Genomic DNA, 20,475 nt, shown 5'->3' with positions numbered 1-20,475 from the left:
TACTGACCTCATTTTAAGTTAATTACCTCGTTGAAGAACTGATCTCCAATTATAGTCACATTCTGAGATACTGGAGGTTAGGACTTTAGCACATGAATTTGGGGTGGGACACATTTCAGCCCATAACACAGCCTACTTACATCTGACTTACATACAGCTCAATAAAAGGCAAGAAAGTGATTATTGGAACTTAGATGGAAATAAATTCCAGCCCCTTTAGGCAGTGAAGTGAGGGTAAAGTGAATATATAGAAAATATGGTCAGATGAACATGATACTGACTGAGTAAAGTAACTTTCGGGTAGTACAGATTAGCGGGACTGATCAGGCAAAGGACAGTCTGTAGGCAACTCCACTTGAGATGTGCCCCAAACTACACCAAAATCATCATGCTCTCACCACCTATGACTACCATGTTTCCTTTAAAAATATGACATTTTAAATACTTCGGGACCTGTAGAAAAGAATCCTGAACTCAAAAAATACATTGTCATATTGAACAAAACAGATATGTTCAAAATGATAGATCACCGTCTACATTTGCGCTGATCAGCTCTCCCGGTGTGGTTCACCGTGACCAATTTGAGCACATCTCATTTGCTTCCACGCCGCCCAGCTAGAGCTGCCTGCTGTCTCCCTGACTCATCACTGTCTGCAGTGGTAGACAGTAGGGTGGCCGCGTGCCTACAGGAAGGAGGGCTGGTGCGTGGGTCAGACTTCCTTGGCTTCAAAGCCCGCTTATACCTGCCGTATGACCCCAGGTAGGCCATGCGGCCTTTTTAAGTCTGTTGCTTCTTCTGTAATGACAACACCGATACCGAATGAAGAGGGCTAATGCCAAGATTTAAAAGTATATGCAAAGACACGTGAGAAGTATCCCATAAATGGTAGCCATATGGTATCCATATAGTCAGACTCTCAAGAGCAAGACAATAGAACCAAACTTTGGCCTTCATGAAAGCTTCTTACGTTTCCCTTTCTCTCCAGGAAGGGAAAGGAATAGTTTTTCCTTCAGGCTTCTAGCTTGTCCCTAATTCCCTGCACTTTCTTTTGGGAAACTATCCCAATGTTTTTTTTAAACTATTCCAATTTTTATGGCCAGTCATGTTTGAGGCATTTATACACCTATTTCTTTTGCCAATTGTGCACTACAAGTAATGCATGATTTTCAGATTTAAGTCAGTGTCTGAAAAACAACATCATTAAATCTCGTTAAATAACATTTTTCTAATGCTGCGTATGTAAAGTCCATTAAAGTTTTATATTGAATCCCAGAGTTGTTTCATGAAGTGGCTTAAATCTCTGCTTTCCCTTTTCTTATTTGATACATATAGTTTAACCACAATATTTCTAAAGATTAATGCATCAAAATCACTAAACTAAGAATATCACAGATAAGGTTATTTTTTGGTCACTTACCTGGAAGAATTACAATTTTAGGGATGGGAAGTAACAGAGGTGGTCCCTCTAACCATCCTCTTTTTCTGAGGGAAGAAGTTGTAAAAGAGGGTCAATCTCTGGGCTCATTTTGGTATGTACAAAAGGCTATCCTATCTGGACTTACAGGTGATTCTAATTTTTTTTTAATGTGTATTTATTTTTGAGAGAGAGAGGGAGCAGGGGAGGGGCAGAGAGAGAGACACAGAATCTAAAGCAGGCTCCAGGCTCTGAGCTGTCAGCACAGAGCCCAACACGGGGCTCGAACCCATGAATGATGAGGTTGTGACCTGAGCCGAAGTTGGACGCTTAACCGACTGAGCCACCCAGGACCCCCATGGGCTTACAAGCGATTCTAGAATTAACAGATACATGTTTACACTGGCCACTGGAATGAGATATGTGGGTTCCATTAAAGACGCTACTGCTTATATAATCTTGATTCTTGACAAGTAAGAACTTTTCAGGATTTTTATTAGTTTTTCCATACTGTCTGGTTGAACTTTGGAGGGAAAACAGAACCCCGGTGTCTTTTAAAAGTGCTTATTTACTTTGGAAGAAATATATCTTTGTTAGATTCTTAGATATCTTAGATTCATCTCATTCTCTGTGTGGGCATAGAACGAGCTCTTAAAAGAACTATTTAATTTTCTTCCTGAATTTCTTCTCCTGCATAGCTTAATGCATAAGCCCTAGTCAAAAAAGAAGCTTTTTGACTCCTTCGTGAGATTGCAGCCCACTAATTTTTTTCTCTCTGAGTTGTGCCTGAGAAAGAAAAAAATTAATTGATTATTGTCTTACCCAGTTCCTTGATGGTGCTTTACCACACCCAGGGCCAATAAAATATTGATGGAATGGTAAAGACAGAAGACTATCTCATGATTCAGTGACTCAAAACTGTGAAAAGCTTTTGTCAAGTAACAATATTTGGAAGGACAACTCAATAAGTTAGAAGGGGTAGACTGACATGCAAATATCCATCACATTTTATTAAGCAAATTAAAAATAGATTTCATCTTTAATATGTGTCCCTACAGAATAAAAGTTACTGGATTCAATTGTTGATTATGTGCTCAGCAGATTGGCTAATTACTTTGGGCAGATGCTTGATGCATATTAATTTGGGTTCCATGTCAATTATGACTATCTTTGTTCACAATCCAGTCTCCACTTAGCACAATTCAGTAACAATAAGGATGTTCACTTGAAATGTAACTGCAAGCAATTCTGATGGGGGACAGAATGGCATTGTGGAAAGAGCCATGAGCTATGAGTGATAGCCTGGATTCTAATGTGTTCCAGACCCCATGATCTTGGGCCAGGCATTTACTCCTCATCTTCGTGCTAGGCATAGCTGCTGCATAGGGATGTCATGTGAATCCAGGGAGCCAGAGCATCACCATGAGGGACCAGAAGGGGAAATAGCTCTTTAGGCACATGTCCAAAGTAGCACCTTAGTAACAGTTCTTTGAAGGTAACACATTAACTGATGGTTACAAACACATTAAGGGATTTAAAAGACTGACAAATCCTAAGCGTTGGCAAGGATATAGAGCAGCTGGAATTTTCATATATTGCTTGTGGGAATATGACGTGCTACAACCATTGGAAATCAGGTTGGTGCTTTCTTTAAAAAGTTCAACATGTATGTATAGTATGAGGCGATAACTTCCATAGTTCCACTCCTAGGTATTTACATAAGAGAAACGAAAACACAAGTATGCACAAAGAATTGTACATAAATGTTTATGACCGCTTTATTCATAATAGCCCCAAACTGGCAACAACACAAATGTCCATCCACAGATGAATGGATAAAGAACTTGTGGCAGAGACATCCATATAAATATAGATACATACACTACCAATATATACTATACCTACTACTCGGTGATACGAAGAGACAATGCTGCTGACACATGCAATGAAATGAACCTTAAAAACAGTATCCAAGCAAAAAAACCCAGGTTAAAAAAAAAGGGTACATACTGTATGATCCCATTTTTAGAATCATGCCAAATGAGTCCGTTGTGACAGAAAGTGGGACAGTGGTTGTCTAGAACTGGGCACTGGGGGGAAACTGATTGCAAAGGGGATTAGGGAACTTTACGGAACGATTGGATGGAAGGTTCTATATCTTGATGTGATGGTGGTTTTACAGATGTACCTATTTGATAAAACTCATCAAGCTGTATGCTTGAAATGGGCAAATTTCATCATGTATAAATTAGATCTTGATAAAATTGAATGAAAAACTGAATGCACACACACACACACACACACACACACACACACACACAGGGAAAGCAGTGACAAATGTCAATCTGAAATGTCCCAGGCTGGCTATCAGATACTGAGAAGGCGGTCGAAGATTGGGGCCTGACCTGATTCTACTCCCAGCCTGACTTCCTTTTATAAAAACTCTGCTACACTTCCGTGCATGTGATGATGGCCATGAAGGCAGTTTGTAAACCAAGAAGTGCTATCTCCCACCACAAAGAGGGCAGTGGCTGAGGCTGATGGTGCACCTGTCTAGGATCTTGAGCTGCCCTGAGTGTCTGCTTTCTAGGAGGCAACACCCGCAAGGAGAGAGACCCCTCCTGGGTCTCCAAGGGGACCTGGTACCTGCAATCATTTCCCTTTCCTCTAACCTTCCTCTCCTCGGCTGGACTTCTCTCACTGCTCAGAACCACCGGCCTTTGATGAGCTGTAAAGGAGTCATGAATAAATGGACATAAAGACAGCCTTTCTCCAGGCACACTAAATTCTGAAAATTAGGTTAATTCTTGCTTGTGGCCTTGTGACTAAAAGCTTGAGCCCCAGGGTCAGGCTTCATGTGTCCAGATACCAGCTCCTCCACACCTACTGGATGAATATATAAAAACCCTTTAACCTCTCAGAGCTCCGGCTTCTTTGTCTGCAAAAGAGAGGTCAAAACAACACCCACTTCACAGGCTGATATGAGCAAGGGCATGAAAGTCCTTAACACAGGGTGGCATGGAGTAAGAAAGTGACAACTGAAAGCTACAAATATTACTAGATATTTTTGTCCTGGCCGCCCTAGCTTCTCTCAGTTTCCTATAGGACATCAGAGAACGTTTTTCCCAGCCAGACTCTTTGATCCGGGGGAGCAGAAAGTCCCCGTAGTCAGTTCACACTCAGCCTAAATGGGAACTTTCCTAAAAATACCAGTTACGTAAGACAAAATGGTTGAGCGCAGCCACACCTTTAAGACCAAGTTCCACACTCCGAGGTCATTGTGAGCATTGTATTTCATCCGTACATACTTGAGAAAGAAACCTGTCAAGTGCTCTGTAATTGTGTGAACAGGCAAAAAGAGTCCAGCCACACGCCTTGGTCGAGAAATGTAGAAAATTGGGTGCTCCAGCAAGCCAAGTAGGGAATTAATAATATATTTAACATTACTAATAAAATGCCTGTCAAGCAAGCAGCAACATATTATGTACAAAAAAAAAAAAATCCTGCCTGTTGTGTGGAGTTTACACTGTTCCTGAGAAGTATATATTCTTGGAAATAACAATTCAACCCCAGACGAAACTTCTATTCCCTGGCATTTCCACCCCCCCCCTCTGATTTTTCACTCATGTGTGTATTTTTTTTACATCCCCCCTCCCATGTAGCTCCACCAACCCTCCCAGACGTCAGTGGGTCAAGCAGCCTCCCAAAGCAGCCTTCTGCACCTGGCTCACAGCCAAGCATCCATGTCTCAAAGCCCAGTCCGGCAGGCTTCCTCTTCTTCCTCCTCATCCTCCTCTTCTTCAGCTTTGAGCGTGGGCCAGTTAGTCAGCAGTAAGTATCCTTTCTGGCTCGGTTAAATCATGGTGGCCTTCTTGTTGCCTATCTGCAATGCCTTCCGTTTTCTTTCTCTCTCTCTCTCTCTCTCTCTCTCTCTCTCTCTCGGTCCCCTCCTTCTTTCTCTCTGCCCCCCTCCCTCCCTCCGTCCCTCCCTCTTTCTCTTGCTCTTTCAACATCAAAGAGGAATTTCCTGGCCCTCCTAGGCCAATGCTGGAATAAGGTCCATGCCCGGGGCCAGAGGGCTCCCCCAAAGCACACCCACCTCGATGTGCACACGTAGGGGCTGATTTCCACCTCAAGTGCTTTCTGATGTGCTGAGTCAGTCCTGCCACTTCAGAAGGGAGAAACTGATCAGCTTGCAGGGCGTGAGCCACAGAGCTCAGAACTGAAATAACCAACAACAGGCGCTCAGCCAGCAGGTCAAGCTGCTTTTCTGTGTGTTTGAAGTCCCCTGCCATCCTATTTGTAGGTGTCAGAGGAAATAAAAGAGAGCGTGCCTGTGGGCGGGCGGGTGTGTGTGCACACTGAACTGGCTCCAGTGGCATGTGGGGGAAGCTGCATGGACCAGAATCGGATGAGAAATCTCTGAACAACCATTCATAAAATAAAATAAGCCTGCAAGTCGGCTTCCACATATATACATATAATTTTTAGAAATGGTATTTGGCCCCAGGTAAAGACGGCGTATGGATCACATGCAAATCGAAACTTACTAAGATGAAAGGGACCATGGCCCGATTTGATGTTAGATGTTCACCTTTCATACAATTTTTACTCATATATTAAAAAATCACAGAATGCACACTTAGATTATAATTCTCCAGGAGCCGAAAATCTAGTAATTATAGGTTTAAAGGGCTAAAGCACTGCATAGACATCTGTGCATAAAATAAGGACACATGTGAGTATCTGTGTTTGGTCAAGTGTCATAAATGACTTGTCATAATAGGAACAGTGGGGATCCTCACATATCATCTGTAATGCAAAGCAAAATAGAGGGTTTCCATGCCCTCCCCATACAAGCAATCCTTCCCCCCCCAAAAAAGAATATATGTATGAATATATGTATGTATATGCATACATATATATATATATGAATATATGTATGTATATGCATACATATATATATATATTCAATTATATGGATGATTATATGGAGAATTATATGGAGGAGAAAATGAGGAATTATGGGGAGATAATAAAATGCCCAGGAACTTCAGGGGACTAGCCTGGAGGCTCTTGGTCTCAAATATGGGTCAACATCAAACAGAGTTTCGGGATACACACAGAGTTTACCATCAACCAGTTATTTTTAAATATTTAAATATACAAACGCTGTCATTTGGGCCAGAAACTCCAGTCTTACTTGAATAAAATCATAGATACAATTAATCTAATTATAGCCAGATTTTCCCCAATAAAGACACTCCTCATCACAGTGTTGCCAGACAAGATTTCAGCGTCATTCAAAGTCGATATTCCACCTAAGTTTACGCAAAATACTCTATTTGTAAATAGCATCAAGGTCATAACTTTAGGATAGGCTATTAAGCTTTGGTCCTGAAAGAAAAAGAACTGAGACCAAACATCTTCTAGAGAAGAAATACGTTAAATATGATACAGTAAAGTACAAACCACCCCGCAAATACAGGATTTTACACAATGTAGACAGTCACATTAGAAGACTAGAGAGGTGAACGAATGGATGAACACACAGACAGACGGATGGATGACTCTGGATTCTCTCTAGTCACTTGTCTCAAACTGGGAGGGAAAGGATTAGCCTTTTTCAGAAATCAGTAATAGAGCTACTTCATGGGACAGATGGAATTTCAGTTGTACAGTTGCCAATGGGACATGTAAGTTCTAGGTGTATAAGTGACCCATATTACATATCTTGATATGAAATATAAAGAATGGAAATAGAGACTCCTTTGCCATAGGCAGTTGAGGCAGGAAACTCCAAACTCATATGCAGAGCCTAAATGATGAGTCTTCTCTGGCAGATATATGAGAGGCTCAGTAACGGGTTTACAATTGCTATGGATTTTGAGCACGTTGTCTAATTAATTTCTTTCTGTCTCAAAACCCAACTACACAATGAATGATACACGGAGCATTTCTCTAATGCTGATTACCCCAGGAAATCTCTGTTTAAGACTTCATTTGTAAAGTAGGGCTTTCCAAGCACTTTCAACACTCTGAACTTCATTTTAATATTCATAACAAGGTAATAGAAATCCTCATTTTCAGATCTTGTAACTGACATCAAATAGATCCTGAAACTACAACCCATCTTGGCCATCTACTGTCAGAGGGACCACATTCAGTCTTGGTTGTAAGACTGTGGCACTTGGTGTGACCAATCCAATGGGTGGCATGGCCAGGATGATAACCCAAATAGTCTGACTCAATGGGCCATACACATGCTACACAGTACAGCTGCCTTAAAAAATAAGATGTTTACACATAAATTTTATCCAGTGAAATTTGAACGACAATATATATCCGATCACCTAAATAGTCTTCAAATAACTTTTAAAAAGCCTGGACCCATGCCTCACAATTGAAGCACAAGCTTTTCCCTAAGCTAGACATTATGCATATTTTGAAATTTATATTCAAGCATGAACTACCCATTTTAAATTACTTTTGTCTGAGATGAAACTTCACCAAATCTGCAGATAGGATAATTTGGGAAGACCCAACCCCGTTCAGATGTAGTTGTTATGCAGGTTAAATTACAGGAGAATAAAAGGGTGTTTTAATCAGAGGCTGTCAACTTAAATATAAAAACACGTATTGAGCACCATGTATATACCAAGCACAGCAATAGAAATCAAGAAAGCAAAAATAAGCAAGATGTGCTCCCTGCACTGAGGGAGGTCATGAACTGGTAACAAAGAAATGCAGGTACAATAAAGATAAATGAAAGCTACGATCGACGCGTGAATAGGGACTATGGCAATATAATAGAGAGTTAACTAAGTTTTAGAGGTTGAGACAGAACAGAAGGACTTGCTAGAGTTAATAATCCTTGAATTGAGTTTGATGGTTAATCAGCAAATCCCTCCAAGAGATTAAGGCCATTGTATGAACCAAGTCAAACTGGATTTGAACCTATGGTCAAAACCTTGGTCAATGAACCCTCCCCCATCACGGTCAAAGATTGTCACCATAGTGCTGGCAACTTGCCATTGTTCTAGATAAAACAGAACCAAAAATCACCCAAAAATCTTCCCCACTCCAGGCAAAAGAATACAGAGTGAATGCCTTAGCAATGATCACAGGATCTTCGTGTGCAAAGAACACCACATCTGAGCTCAGAACATCTGCACGGTATCTGTTCACGGGACCTATACAGCTTATCCTGTGTTAAACCTTGCTTGTTCTCCACAGTCATCAGATGTAAATACAGTCTATAAGCAGGGCTTTTGGAAAGTCTAACAGAGTCAAACAAATGACTTGACAAATGTCCCAAATTGGCTCAAGATTTACACAATACTGTTTAAAAATAGGTACATTTCGGTCTTTTTATTCTTTGCTGAGTTTGGTTTTGTTTTGTTTTACAGTACACATGTTTTGAAGCCCTGGCCTGCAAACTTGATTTTTAGACAGCAAAGGACTACGGGCTAATCCCATAAAAAAATAAACCATAAAGGGAACATAAGGACGTATGGTGATGGCTTGTAGGCACCCCTGATTCCCATGATCACAATTCACACCATTTTCCACAATGAAGTCACCATATTGCATATTAAACTGTTCCCCCACATTACCTTGCACATTCTCAAATGGTTTATTTCTCAGAAATATTTGGTAAATATGCCCATTATCCGCTGTGAGAATAACATTAAGAACCAGATGGATGTTTACATAAGACAGTTAATTCATACTTGGCAGCTTCTTTAAAGTTGCATATCTTGTATATAAAAATCCCACAAGCAGAGGTTGTGAAAGCATGATGCTGATAGACGGTGGCTGTTCAACCCAGTCAGCAGCCCCTTTCGCTGATGTCCACATTAACTGGTGGAGGGAGCTAAAGTTTAAAAGCAAGACAAAACATCTCTGCTGGTCCATCCTTAGCACTCAGTTCAGTATGGACCCAGTGACCCTACAACCAGGGTCTGCAGAACAGGTCTGTTTTCACCCAATTTGCATTTAGTTCCCATAAAAATCTTGTGCTCTTCAGCCTTTGCATCCCAGATTCGATTTGGGAAACATCATCATTACACTTAGGAATCACTGCCAATTTTCAATGCCAGTTTATTCTCAATCTCTAGGCCAGTTAATCTCTATAGAGGTTAATCTTCTGGCTCCTCCATAGCAAAGGGTGAGACTCAGGGTGGACCCTGGCAATTACTACTGTTGCTTTCTGACCCTGTACTTAATATATTGGGTTGACTCAACCCAAGCAAACTTCTTTTTTTTTTAATTTGTTTTTACATTTATTTATGTAAGTTTTGAGAGACAGAGAGACAGAGAGAGCACAACTGGGGAGGGGCAGAGAGAGAAGGAGACAGAATCCAAAGCAGGCTCCAGGCTCTGGGCTGTCGGCACAGAGCCCGATGTGGGGCTCGAACTCACGGACCACGAGATCATGACGTGAGCCGAAGTCGGACGCTTATCCTACTGAGCCACCCAGGCGCCCCAAACCTGAGCCAACTTCTATGAAAGGTTCCTCTTCCTCTTCAGTGCAGAGAAGGCCCAGACTGAGTTGCTCGAGTGCTGAATCCACCTGGGAGGGATCTGAGAGGCCCCTCAGAGGGGTGGCCATCAAGGTGGCCTCAGATTCATCCTTGAAATTAACCCAACCTCTTAGGGCCAGGGGACTAGACGAGGGAAAGCCAGACCTATCCCAGGATGGAATGTCAGCCTCTGAGCCAGGCTGACAGCTGAAGTGACATTCCAGGGAAGCTTCCATTTACCACATTCCTCTTGTTTTCCCTTCTCAAATAGAAAAGTATATACCCCTTAAGGAAGGTGAACTGTTCCAACGGTGGACCAGGGGGTGGGAATCCTCAAGAGTTTAAGATAGAAACTTTAGGATCCAAAAAAAAAATCCTTTTTTTTATTAATTCAAGACACCTTACAGACACCATCTAGTGAATTCTCCCAAAGTGTGAAAACAAGTCCCACATTTTTGTCCCAGGGTGGCCCCTCCTTTGGATGGGGAGACCTTCATAGACTTGACCCATGGAAAAAAACTGTAATAATTTATTTTACCATCTGATTTTATGGGTAAGAACAGTAATACGGATAAAATCAGGTAGCCCATCTCCAGCAATTAACAAAGTACACAAACAAGGAGATAACTGATTTCCTCTCCCTGGGCCTTTATCCAACAGACCATCATGCAGTTTCAATTTCACCATTCCTAGCTCATCAGCCCTAGAAGTAGAACCAGAAAAAGACTAGAGTGGAAATGTGTGTGACAGAAGGAAGGAGCTCAGCCTCCTGGTGTAATGAGAGCGTGTTTGGAGCCCCATGGAAGACACTGGGCTCGGCGGGGCAGGTGCTCACGTCTCTGAGCTTTACAGCGAAGGTTTTGAGAATCGGCACAACGTCGCTCGGGGCCCAGGAGCAAGAGTTCATAGCTTTCTGTTCAACTCCGGTCATTGGCAGTAATCTGGCACACACATAGATTTAGTTGCCGGTCTCAAGGAACCAGTAAAGAAACATAAGCATGAAAGGCAGCAGGGGAAGGGAAGAAATAAGATAGAATGCATTTACATAAAATTGCAACCCAAGTCACAAACCTGCCCGGCACCACCAAGCTAAATCTGGTGTTGGCCCAGGGCCAGGGGCTGAAGCTCCATACTCTTGCCGGTTAAAGGCCCGCCCCTCACGTGCTGCCTCACTCCATTGATTCCTGTCCATCTAAAGATGGAGCCAATATAGGGCAACAAATATACTTCCCACAAGGACTACTTAGCTTTGCTCAGGGGAAAACTCTTCTAACTCCAGACTACACTAAATGGTGGGGGGGGGGGGGGGGGGTATGTCAGGGGAGCGCGAGGATGGGGCACCTACCCAGGGGCCCCCCCTCACAGGGCTTTTGTGGCTGGTCACTCTTACACAGGTGGGACGGTAGTGGCATCTGGTGAATAATGATGGTAATGGGGTCAAGAGAAGATAGCTGTGTGCAGAGGGCAAGATGCCCAGATGCGGGCAGGCCAGAAACAGAGAGAAGGCCCCTGTCTGTGGGCTCCGTGGATCCCGTGCATCAGAATCACCTGTGGTACTTGTTCAACATGCATGTCCTGGGCCCCATCAGGTGACCCCTAGTCACCTTTTAAGAAAAGCACCATCCTAAAGGTCACATTGTTACAAGGAAAGTTTCCAGCTTCCTATTTTCCACCCTTGGTTTTGAACCTTCACTTCCCACCCTATTTAAATATAAAAATGAATATTTATTTTTGAGAAGGTGAGGGGGGGGCTGCAAGTGGGGGAGGGGCAGACGGAGACGGGGACAGAGGATCCAAAATGGGCTCTGCACTCACAGCAGAGAGCTCCATGCGGGGCTAGAACTCACAAACCAGGAGATTGTGACCTGAGCCGAAATTAAAGTTGGTCGCTTAACCAACTGAGCCACCCAGGGACCTCCCCCCGTTCCAGCATTTGTGCTTTTCTGTCCTAGTTGCCCTCCTTCCTCCGTGGACCGTTAATATCACAGATATACTGCACATCTGTTCTGTTTATGTACCACGGCCCTTGGGGCGGCCACAACTATTGTCCAATCTAAGACTCTTCCACCTTCCCCCCACCCCCACGCCAGAACCAATTTCCACCCTGCTGGGAATGCACACTCTAAACGCAGCAGAGTCACAAAACCGGCTGAGCCAGGCAGCAGGTCTAAGGAGGGCTGCAGATGAGGAGGAGGGGCTCTCAGGGCAGCCAGAACCAGTTCTAGCTGACTGTTCCCAAGTTAAGTGCAAACGGAGACTGGAGCAGCCAAACTTCTATTCAAATGAACATAAACCATAGAGGTGTTTTTTTTTTCTTTAGCAATCTCCCAATGTTTAAATGTTGGCAATTCCAAAAAACCGTAAGCTCTAGGAAAGCTGAGTTTGATGTGCAAGCTGCTCATTTGCAACTTCTGCTCTAGGAATGTTTAAATGAAGAAATGAGAGAAGAGGCTCCAGGCTGCTGGGTGTGTGGACTTGGCTTCCCAGAGTCCTTAGCAAACCCTCGGAGTCGCTCCAGGCTGCGGTGCTGATGGGACTTAAGATCCAGAGGGCAGCCTCTCCCGAGGACAACCCAAACAAGCCTTTTCTTTAACCAGGGAGAAAAAGCAAGATTTGTATAGTCACCCTCTGCCCCTGCCCAGGGACATAGATCCTCAATGTCCTACACTGAAAATGTTCTCCGCTCCTAGCACGAGCTCCCCAGCCCATAAAGGCCAATGCTCTTGTCTGCATTCTGTGCCCACCTCCCCAGAATATGGCCCCTTCATTCTCTGAAAGCTGCCCATTGGGCATGACCCAGATGAATCCTCCCTCCTACCACCTCTCCCTTCTCTGTAAATTCTGCGGCAGGGGTCACACCAATAGTTCTTGATTATACTCAGCCTGGTCTTTTTCTCCAATTGTTTCTCATTCATAATATTAAGTCCCAACCCCCTACAGACTATAAAGTCCTTAGAGACCGCAACTCCCCTCCTGTTTCTCTAGCTCCCTCTTAACACTCATTAGGACTCCCAGGAGTCACTTAAGAAATACTTAGAGACTGTCCATCGTGCTTGTACCTTGTACCACTTTTCAATCTTTCCTTGAACAAAATTATGACGAACAACACGTAAAAATTCTACAGGGGTTTTTCAAATGTGAACATAAAGAAGGTACGGTGCATACCTATATTGCTGATTCTATCGACAGAGTCCATTTCCCCTGTAATGACCATCTGTACCCAAAGCTCCAAGCCCCCCGCAGATATTAGCATGTTTATTTAAAAGTCTTTGAAAAATTGGCCCTTGAAATGCAAATGTTTATTTCTCTTCATGAGAACAGGAGTTTCTGTAGCCCTGAGCCCAGAAGACTAATCTAGTCCACCACAGTCCCTTGACAAGTGCTTGAATTTACTGAAATTGATGGATTATTGTGCAGAAAGAGGAAGAGAAAAACTTTTCACCTAAGTCCAAGGAATGAGGTGGAGAACAATAGAGTCAGCTGGCGGGGAGAGCGGCTTCGCTCCAGGCAGGATCGAGCAGCACTTTGAAATCTTCCCCTATCCCCAACCCATGCTGTCTCCAGCCTGGCGTTAGCTTTCATTTATCATTTATCTGGGGATCAGTAGCGGGAAGGGGGGGTTCGTTCTCCAGCTGTTGTGTCATTTCCCTTGATAAGTCCTAAATTGACCGCGTTCTCCGGCACCAAAGGAGTCTTCTTGCAGTAGGCATTTTTTATCATGTGCCCTTTTAAGGGACAAAGGCATCATGTCAGTAAACTGCTATCAGAGAACAAAAAAAAAGATAATATTCGTCTCACAGCTTCATAAGCATGGTCTTCTGAGGGGCTAATGTGAACATAAGAAATTAGACAGCATTACCATCTGTTAGCCTGACAGCAGTGGTGATCCGGTGAAGGAAAAACACAAAATACTATTTTTTCCAAGGGCAATTTTTAGCCCTAAAGAATCCAATTAAGACATTTCAAATTGAAGCCTTTCCATGTTTATAGTTTCACACAATATTTGAACATCTTTATGGGCAAAATGGAGTTGCATCCCATAGCTAGTACCTTCCTGCCCTGACTGTTACTTGTGAACCCCAAGGGAGCATGCTCTTGTATTGTGAAAGCGGCGGTGTGAGCTTCCCGGGGTATTTTTCCGGGCAAGAAACATCCGAAGGATGATTTGTGGAGGTGTGATGGCTCGAAGATGGGATCTTGGGTGCCTCACATGGGACACACAGGGAACACTGGACAATGTTGGTTTCCCCACCACTCTGCTATCAAAGAGAGCCACTTTCTTAGAAGCCGTGATAAACAGATATTACTTGGATGTGTGTTGACGTATTGATCCTATTTTTAAAAACATCTCCACAGATCCTCAAACGGCAGCGGGTGAGGTGGATGGGGTTAATCTGGAGGAGATCCGAGAATTTGCCAAAGCTTTTAAAATCCGGCGCCTGTCCCTTGGCCTGACCCAGACTCAGGTGGGACAGGCTCTCAGTGCTACAGAGGGCCCCGCGTACAGCCAGTCGGCCATCTGCAGGTAACCCGTGCCCACATGCTGTCACCTCTCCTGGCCGGCCTGGGCCTCGTTTGTCCTCATGGCTCAGCTTTTCTTCTTCGGGTGGGCAGAGCTGGAGGGGTAGAGTATGGGGACTGAGTTTGGGGCGCTTACATGTTGGAACTGGTGACACTGATGGAAACGAAGGTGCTGAAGCAGATTTGGGGTCCTGGCTTGATAACTCCTGTCAACTCACAAAGAAGGCGGTCTCATTGGAAGTACCCCACCTCGGGCCAGGAGCTTCCTTCTGGACCTCCCCACCCTCCTGTGAGGCTGAGAGCCACGGTCTCCTGTCTGCAGACAGGCGTCCTGAGCGAATGTCATAAAGCTGCCGTTCCCACCATTTCTGCCCAGGGATGGCTCTCAGGATTCTTCCAAGAAAATACACCTTAAAAAGAAAATTAACTGTCTCATGACCGCCGAGGAATGCAGTAGCATTGCCTTCCCAGACACAACTCTAAAAGCACATTTTTCAAAGAAGCCGCTGCTTTACGTGGCGCAGGCAGGGGTAGTGAGAATCTGGCCTCACCTGTCCCCACCCCTCCAAAATAAATACATACATAAATGACAAGCATCCAGCCTTGGTTGTGTTCAAGTTGATCTGGGTCAAGCCGCCAGAAGCAGACCCCGTGCATGCATGTGTGTGTCGCGCTAATCCCATGTTTATGCATGAGGTAACAAAGGCACTTCTGTAAGAGCTTTTTCCTCTTGGGCAATGCCTTATGAGTCCTCCTCCATCAGGAAAAGCCAAGAAACCAACTCTAAACTCATTTAAGTGGATTTTGTTCTTGGTGATCCATGAAATGCTGTCTTTTTATCTGCTCTTTATACTTTTAATGTATTCCCCAAAGGACGGAAGTGTACTTTTCCTGCAGTTTAAGACTAAGGTTATAAATAACATCAGTATGGGGTAGTAGCTTGCAGCTTACATTTTGCTCAATGATTTTCCATAAAACCCATTGATTGTTGTTAAATACAAAAAGCGCCATAGGATCCTCTCACTTCTATGGTCTCCCCTACTGTTTTTTCTTATAAGATACCTCCCTGTAGAAAATAACCTTTATTCAGTCTATACAAGGATACTACTACTGCTGGGAAATTTGTTTCAAGGCTTGTATATGTTATTCCAAACAACATGTACAGAAACATCAACACTAACAAGCGGCATCAATGATATGAATACTGTGGCTCCCTGTCGGGAAACATTAATTTTGTTTCATCTTGACGGCCCCGCGATAAAGGCAGCTACAGGTTTTTAAGTTGTTGCAATTTGTTATTTTTGCTAACGTCCTCTTTGGCTTATTTTTAGTCCTAAAACGTGATTTCCTTTTATTGGTTTAAGTGCCATCTAATGTTTTCCACCAGAGCACATAGTGTGCCTAGGGCATTCCCAATCAAATACGTTGATTTCTAAAGTCTTCCCCAGGGGAAGCCAAGAAAGCCATGGCTGATGAAAAAGAGAGAGACAGACCTCTGGAATTCACTGGATAACAGAATATGTCAGATGCCTTGACTTTACAGCCTTTCTCTAGCTCCTAGTGTTTTGGTGAGCCAGTTCTAGAAGCTAACTACCAAGAGAAAAAAAATGAAAGTCTTGAAAGAGACCATGATCTGACATTGGAACAATTCAGGTTCATTTTAAGAGGTGGGAAGGAATCTGCATTTGAGCCTGCTCACCCAGGTGTCACTTACGAGCTACACTGACTCCCAGGCATGGCTTTGATGAGCCCCTCCTGGTCAGAGACACAGAGGAGGAAACACCACCAACACACTGGGCACCCCAGGTGTGTCCCTGCATCCCAAATGCAAGCTTTATCCCTAGAGTCTGTTGTCATGCCATCAAGAGTTTAAACTCTGGGGCTTTCATGGTGAATGATGGTAAAATGTGGTATGTGGCAAATTACCACGGCAATTGGAGCTCCGGGGGGGAGCGTGCCTCAGGGGCCAAGCTCATTAAATGATATTAGATGATTAGTTCCTTTTACATTAAAAGCAAAACGTACCTCTTCCCCCTTTGATCAGTAGTGGAAGTTGGTTGGTGTTTTTTTGTTTTGTTTTGTTTTTTAAATAAATAAATAACTCCTCGAACCATACATGGAAGGCCATGCTATGGAAATCCAATTAAACCTTGACACTGTTTGCCTGCTATCACAATATCTAAAATTCACTGTCAAAGATAAGATTATGGCCCATAAAAGAAGACTATCCTTTTGTTTTCTTCTGCAAGCGTCCTTATAGAACATACTCTGACTGGCCAACGCAGGTTCATTTTAGCTCTATGAGAACAGACTATTGTAATAAGATGGGCTCTGCAGTCAGACGGTTGTCTTTCAACACACTGACCACTTAAAAAGAGTGTAGCCAGAGAGGATCCAAGAGAGGATCTGTGTATCCCAAGTTGTCATGCTGGAGGGCTGTGAATTTGGATGTAGAACAAACAAGCAAATAAAAGCAAGTGGTCCTTTGGTATATTTCATTGAGAGTGAGTCTGATTTGCCACCATGATGACCTCTTAAAACACTCTATATAATTTCATCCAAGATGCTTCCCATTTTTTAAAAATCAGTGTAGCAGAGGAGTGCTGATGGCAGTTGATACATAGAAGAGCTCATTTACAGAAAATGATATCATTCAAGTACAGTGTGCAGATATCCCACATTAAACACAGCTTGATGCCCTGGTGCAAAAGCACACCATTACACTGGACAGCGTTCAAAAGGCACGACGTGGCCTTAGCACATCCGGGGAGGGGGGTGTTGGTAGCAATTACAAGGTGTCCGGCTGTTTGAGTCCAACAGTAAAGTAGCCATGGGCTGTTTCTCCTGAAAGGGGCACATGTTGTTAACTTACATATGGTGCAAATTGTTGGTTACCTGAGACAGAGAAGGGGCGAGGGGAAGGGAGAGACAGAGAGAGAGAGAGAGAGAGAGAGAGAGAGAGAGAGAGAGATTAAAATAAGACATACGCAGAGATGAAAAGAAAGCCGTAAAAGAAACGCGTTCCAGTTGCCATCACCGACTATGGTAAGGAACAGCTATAACATTTGCCTAACCGAGTCGGTGGGAGGAGTTTAAGGAAAATGAAACGTGAAACCTAAAAAGAATCATTTCAAATGGAAGGCCACGGCAGCTGTCGTCTCGGATGCCGCTGCCTGGTGTTCATTTTTGCCTTGAGGATTCTGAGGAGGGGGAAATGCGGCCGGCACGATCCGCGTGAAAGCTCAGCTGTCCAGGGTGCACGGGGGGAAAAAGATCTGCGAGTTGTGTCTGTTCCCATCATGATGGCTCGTGTGTCCTGTGGTCTGCACCCTTCCTCACCCCCATCCGCGTGGCTGTGCGGGCTGCATGGGGGCATGAAGCATGCGGGGAGCGGGGCGCGCTGGCTTGAGCGGGGTCGGCTACTTGAGCTGGCTGCTAATCTGGAGTGAATTCGCTCTGCCAGGCAGTCAGGCAGGCAGGCAGGCAGGAGGCCCACCCTGGCAGAGGACTCAGTGTAAGACTGTTCTTTCTCAATTCTCCCCCCAGACACACCATCCTGAGAAGCCACTTTTTCCTACCACAGGAAGCCCAAGAGAACACTATAGCTAGCAGTCTGACAGCCAAACTGAACCCTGGCCTTTTGTATCCTGCCAGGTTTGAAAAGCTGGACATCACCCCTAAAAGTGCCCAGAAGATCAAGCCGGTGCTTGAGCGGTGGATGGCTGAGGCTGAGGCCCGCCATCGAGCAGGTATGCAGAACCTGACCGAGTTTATCGGGAGCGAACCGTCCAAAAAGCGCAAGCGGCGCACCTCCTTCACACCCCAGGCCCTTGAGATCCTCAATGCCCACTTTGAGAAGAACACACACCCCTCTGGGCAGGAAATGACCGAAATTGCCGAGAAGCTGAACTATGACCGGGAGGTAGTTAGAGTTTGGTTCTGCAATAAGAGGCAAGCCCTGAAGAACACAATTAAACGCTTAAAACAGCACGAGCCGGCCACGGCCGTCCCTCTGGAGCCCTTAACAGACTCTCTGGAAGAAAACTCCTAAAGAGACGCCCGCCCAGAATCAGAAGCAAAACCCACAGAAACGAAACTCCACCCTTTGGACTCCACAGACCATAATTGAGAATAATAATTAATAATAATAACAATAAATTGAAAATAAAATTGAAAACTAGCTCCAGTCATCACCCTTGTAAGTAAAGGACTAAGGAGACTACCAAGTGGACGGAATGGTTTATACGTGTCCGTTGGTTTTCCAAAAAGAAAAAAAAAACAATTTTTGAAAATTTTTAAACAAGGCACACACCGCGCGCAGGTGTGTGCGGTAGGATAGTCCCCTCCCCCACCCATCTCCCCCCAAAGCCAATTTTTTAACGGACTTAAAGCAAACCAAATAACCACATACCTTTTTCTGTACATTATGAAAATGTGAACACATTTTAAGGAAAAAGAAAAACAACTAAACCAAAAAAAAACACAAAAAAAACAAAAACAGAAACAAAAACAAAAAAACAAACAAACAAAAAACCAACAAAAACTTTTATCTGTTCAAAGCGAATACAAGCCTGCCACCTGGAGGAGGGACTAGGGACTGCATTCTTTCAGGTTCTAAGTGCTGATTTCACTATGAAACCTATTAACCAAAGTCAGAAACACGGCATTGCAAACGCGATCGTTGGTCTACTCTTCTCTGCGTGTAAAGTTGCGTTAGGAATTTTTACATTTGTACTTAAAGGAAAAATAAGAAGCCTGATTTCTCCCATCTTACCCATCTCTGTCCCCACCTGTGGTGTGGGTGCCATCGTTGAAGCCATTATGTGAGGCTCACTGTTGGTTTTCATTGGGGGTGGGGCGTTCTTTTCTCTTTTTGTTTGTGGGGTTTTTTTTTGGGGGGGGGGGAGGGGGCGACATCCTGGATCGTGTGCCAAAGCATTCATTGCTTTCTTCTCACTATGACTTGTGGGTTTGAGAAAAGAAAATGGAGCCCGCATTTCTCATTTTTCCTCCATTTCTCCATCTCCCTCACATGTGGCCTCCAGGGTCTGCTGGAGGGCCACAGAGCGGGAACCGTGTCCTTTCCACTCAGATCCCAGTGAAATGCAGGAGAGACTCCAAAATAACGAGGGCTTTGCTCGATGAACTGTCAACACTGGCATAAGCTATAATTGTACTCACTGTCCACACCAGAGCTTGGGATTTTTCTCAGTCTGTTGGCCACGTACATGGAGACCTGACCAAAACCAATTTTGTAATATAAACATAAACTGCACATTTGGTTCAATACTTACATCTATGTTATGCTTCTGTGCAAAGCAATTTCTCTCAGAGGTCTGATAGCCAAAGAAATGTCTCAAGATTTCAGTCAAAACACACACATAGCATGCACACACCCATATGCACACACACAAAGAAAACAGGCCAAAAAGAAAGGGATCGTGACTGGATCATTAAAGGCCATCATGTATCCTGTAAATCCCATCTTTTCTGCTACTATTTTCATTCCAGTAGGGATGGCAGACTCTTTTCAGGGGGGGAGCAGTTGTTCCTGGGATATACAAATAGAGCGGAAAGTTAGAAGACAAATTTAAACAATTGGAATTGGGGGCTGGGTTCTTGAGGGGAAAAGAAGTTGTAGCAATCAAGTGCCTCCACTAGAAGGAAAAAAATCTAGAAGCGGCTCATCTAACACAGCAGAATAGCCTTCACCATTAGAGCTAGGGGATTATTTCATTTTTCAAAATAACTTACTCAAAAGATCGGTGGGCCGAAATAACCTAGTAGGCCAGAAGGAAAGGGTGAGAGGCGAGGATGGCTGGGCAGGTGGACACCCGGATCCCGCAGGTATAGGCAAAATGTGTTCAGTCAAAGGAGCTAGCAAAGAGAACCACCGATGTGCACACCGTCTAGATGCAAATGTTCCCGAATAGTTAATTACTAATCACACTCATGTGCTCTGTAGAAGTAAATTATGAAAGAAAAAAAAAACCCTCAAGTTGCCCGACTGAAGA

General features: G+C 43.9%; 1 protein-coding gene across 3 annotated transcripts in view; it reads left to right on the top strand.

Annotated features, from left to right (window-relative positions):
* The window catches only part of POU6F2 (POU class 6 homeobox 2), a 463,146-nt gene extending 443,857 nt beyond the window's left edge, over positions 1-19,289 (top strand). For 2 of the 3 annotated variants that reach the window (XM_042914628.1, XM_042914638.1), the window contains 3 exons: positions 5,078-5,246; positions 14,297-14,465; positions 18,008-19,289. In XM_042914628.1, coding sequence (XP_042770562.1) covers positions 5,078-5,246; positions 14,297-14,465; positions 18,008-18,512 — 843 coding nt within the window. In that variant the 3' untranslated portion in view covers positions 18,513-19,289. The remainder of the gene's footprint in view (positions 1-5,077; positions 5,247-14,296; positions 14,466-18,007) is intronic. The other variant, XM_042914645.1, reaches the window with a different exon arrangement.
* The last annotated feature ends 1,186 nt before the right edge of the window (positions 19,290-20,475 follow it).

The sequence above is a fragment of the Panthera leo genome, chromosome A2 (genome assembly GCF_018350215.1).
Source record: "Panthera leo isolate Ple1 chromosome A2, P.leo_Ple1_pat1.1, whole genome shotgun sequence".
Classification (NCBI taxonomy): Eukaryota; Metazoa; Chordata; class Mammalia; order Carnivora; family Felidae; genus Panthera; species Panthera leo.
The sequence above is the reverse complement of the archived record's forward strand: the minus strand, read 5'-3'. Positions and strand labels throughout refer to the sequence as shown.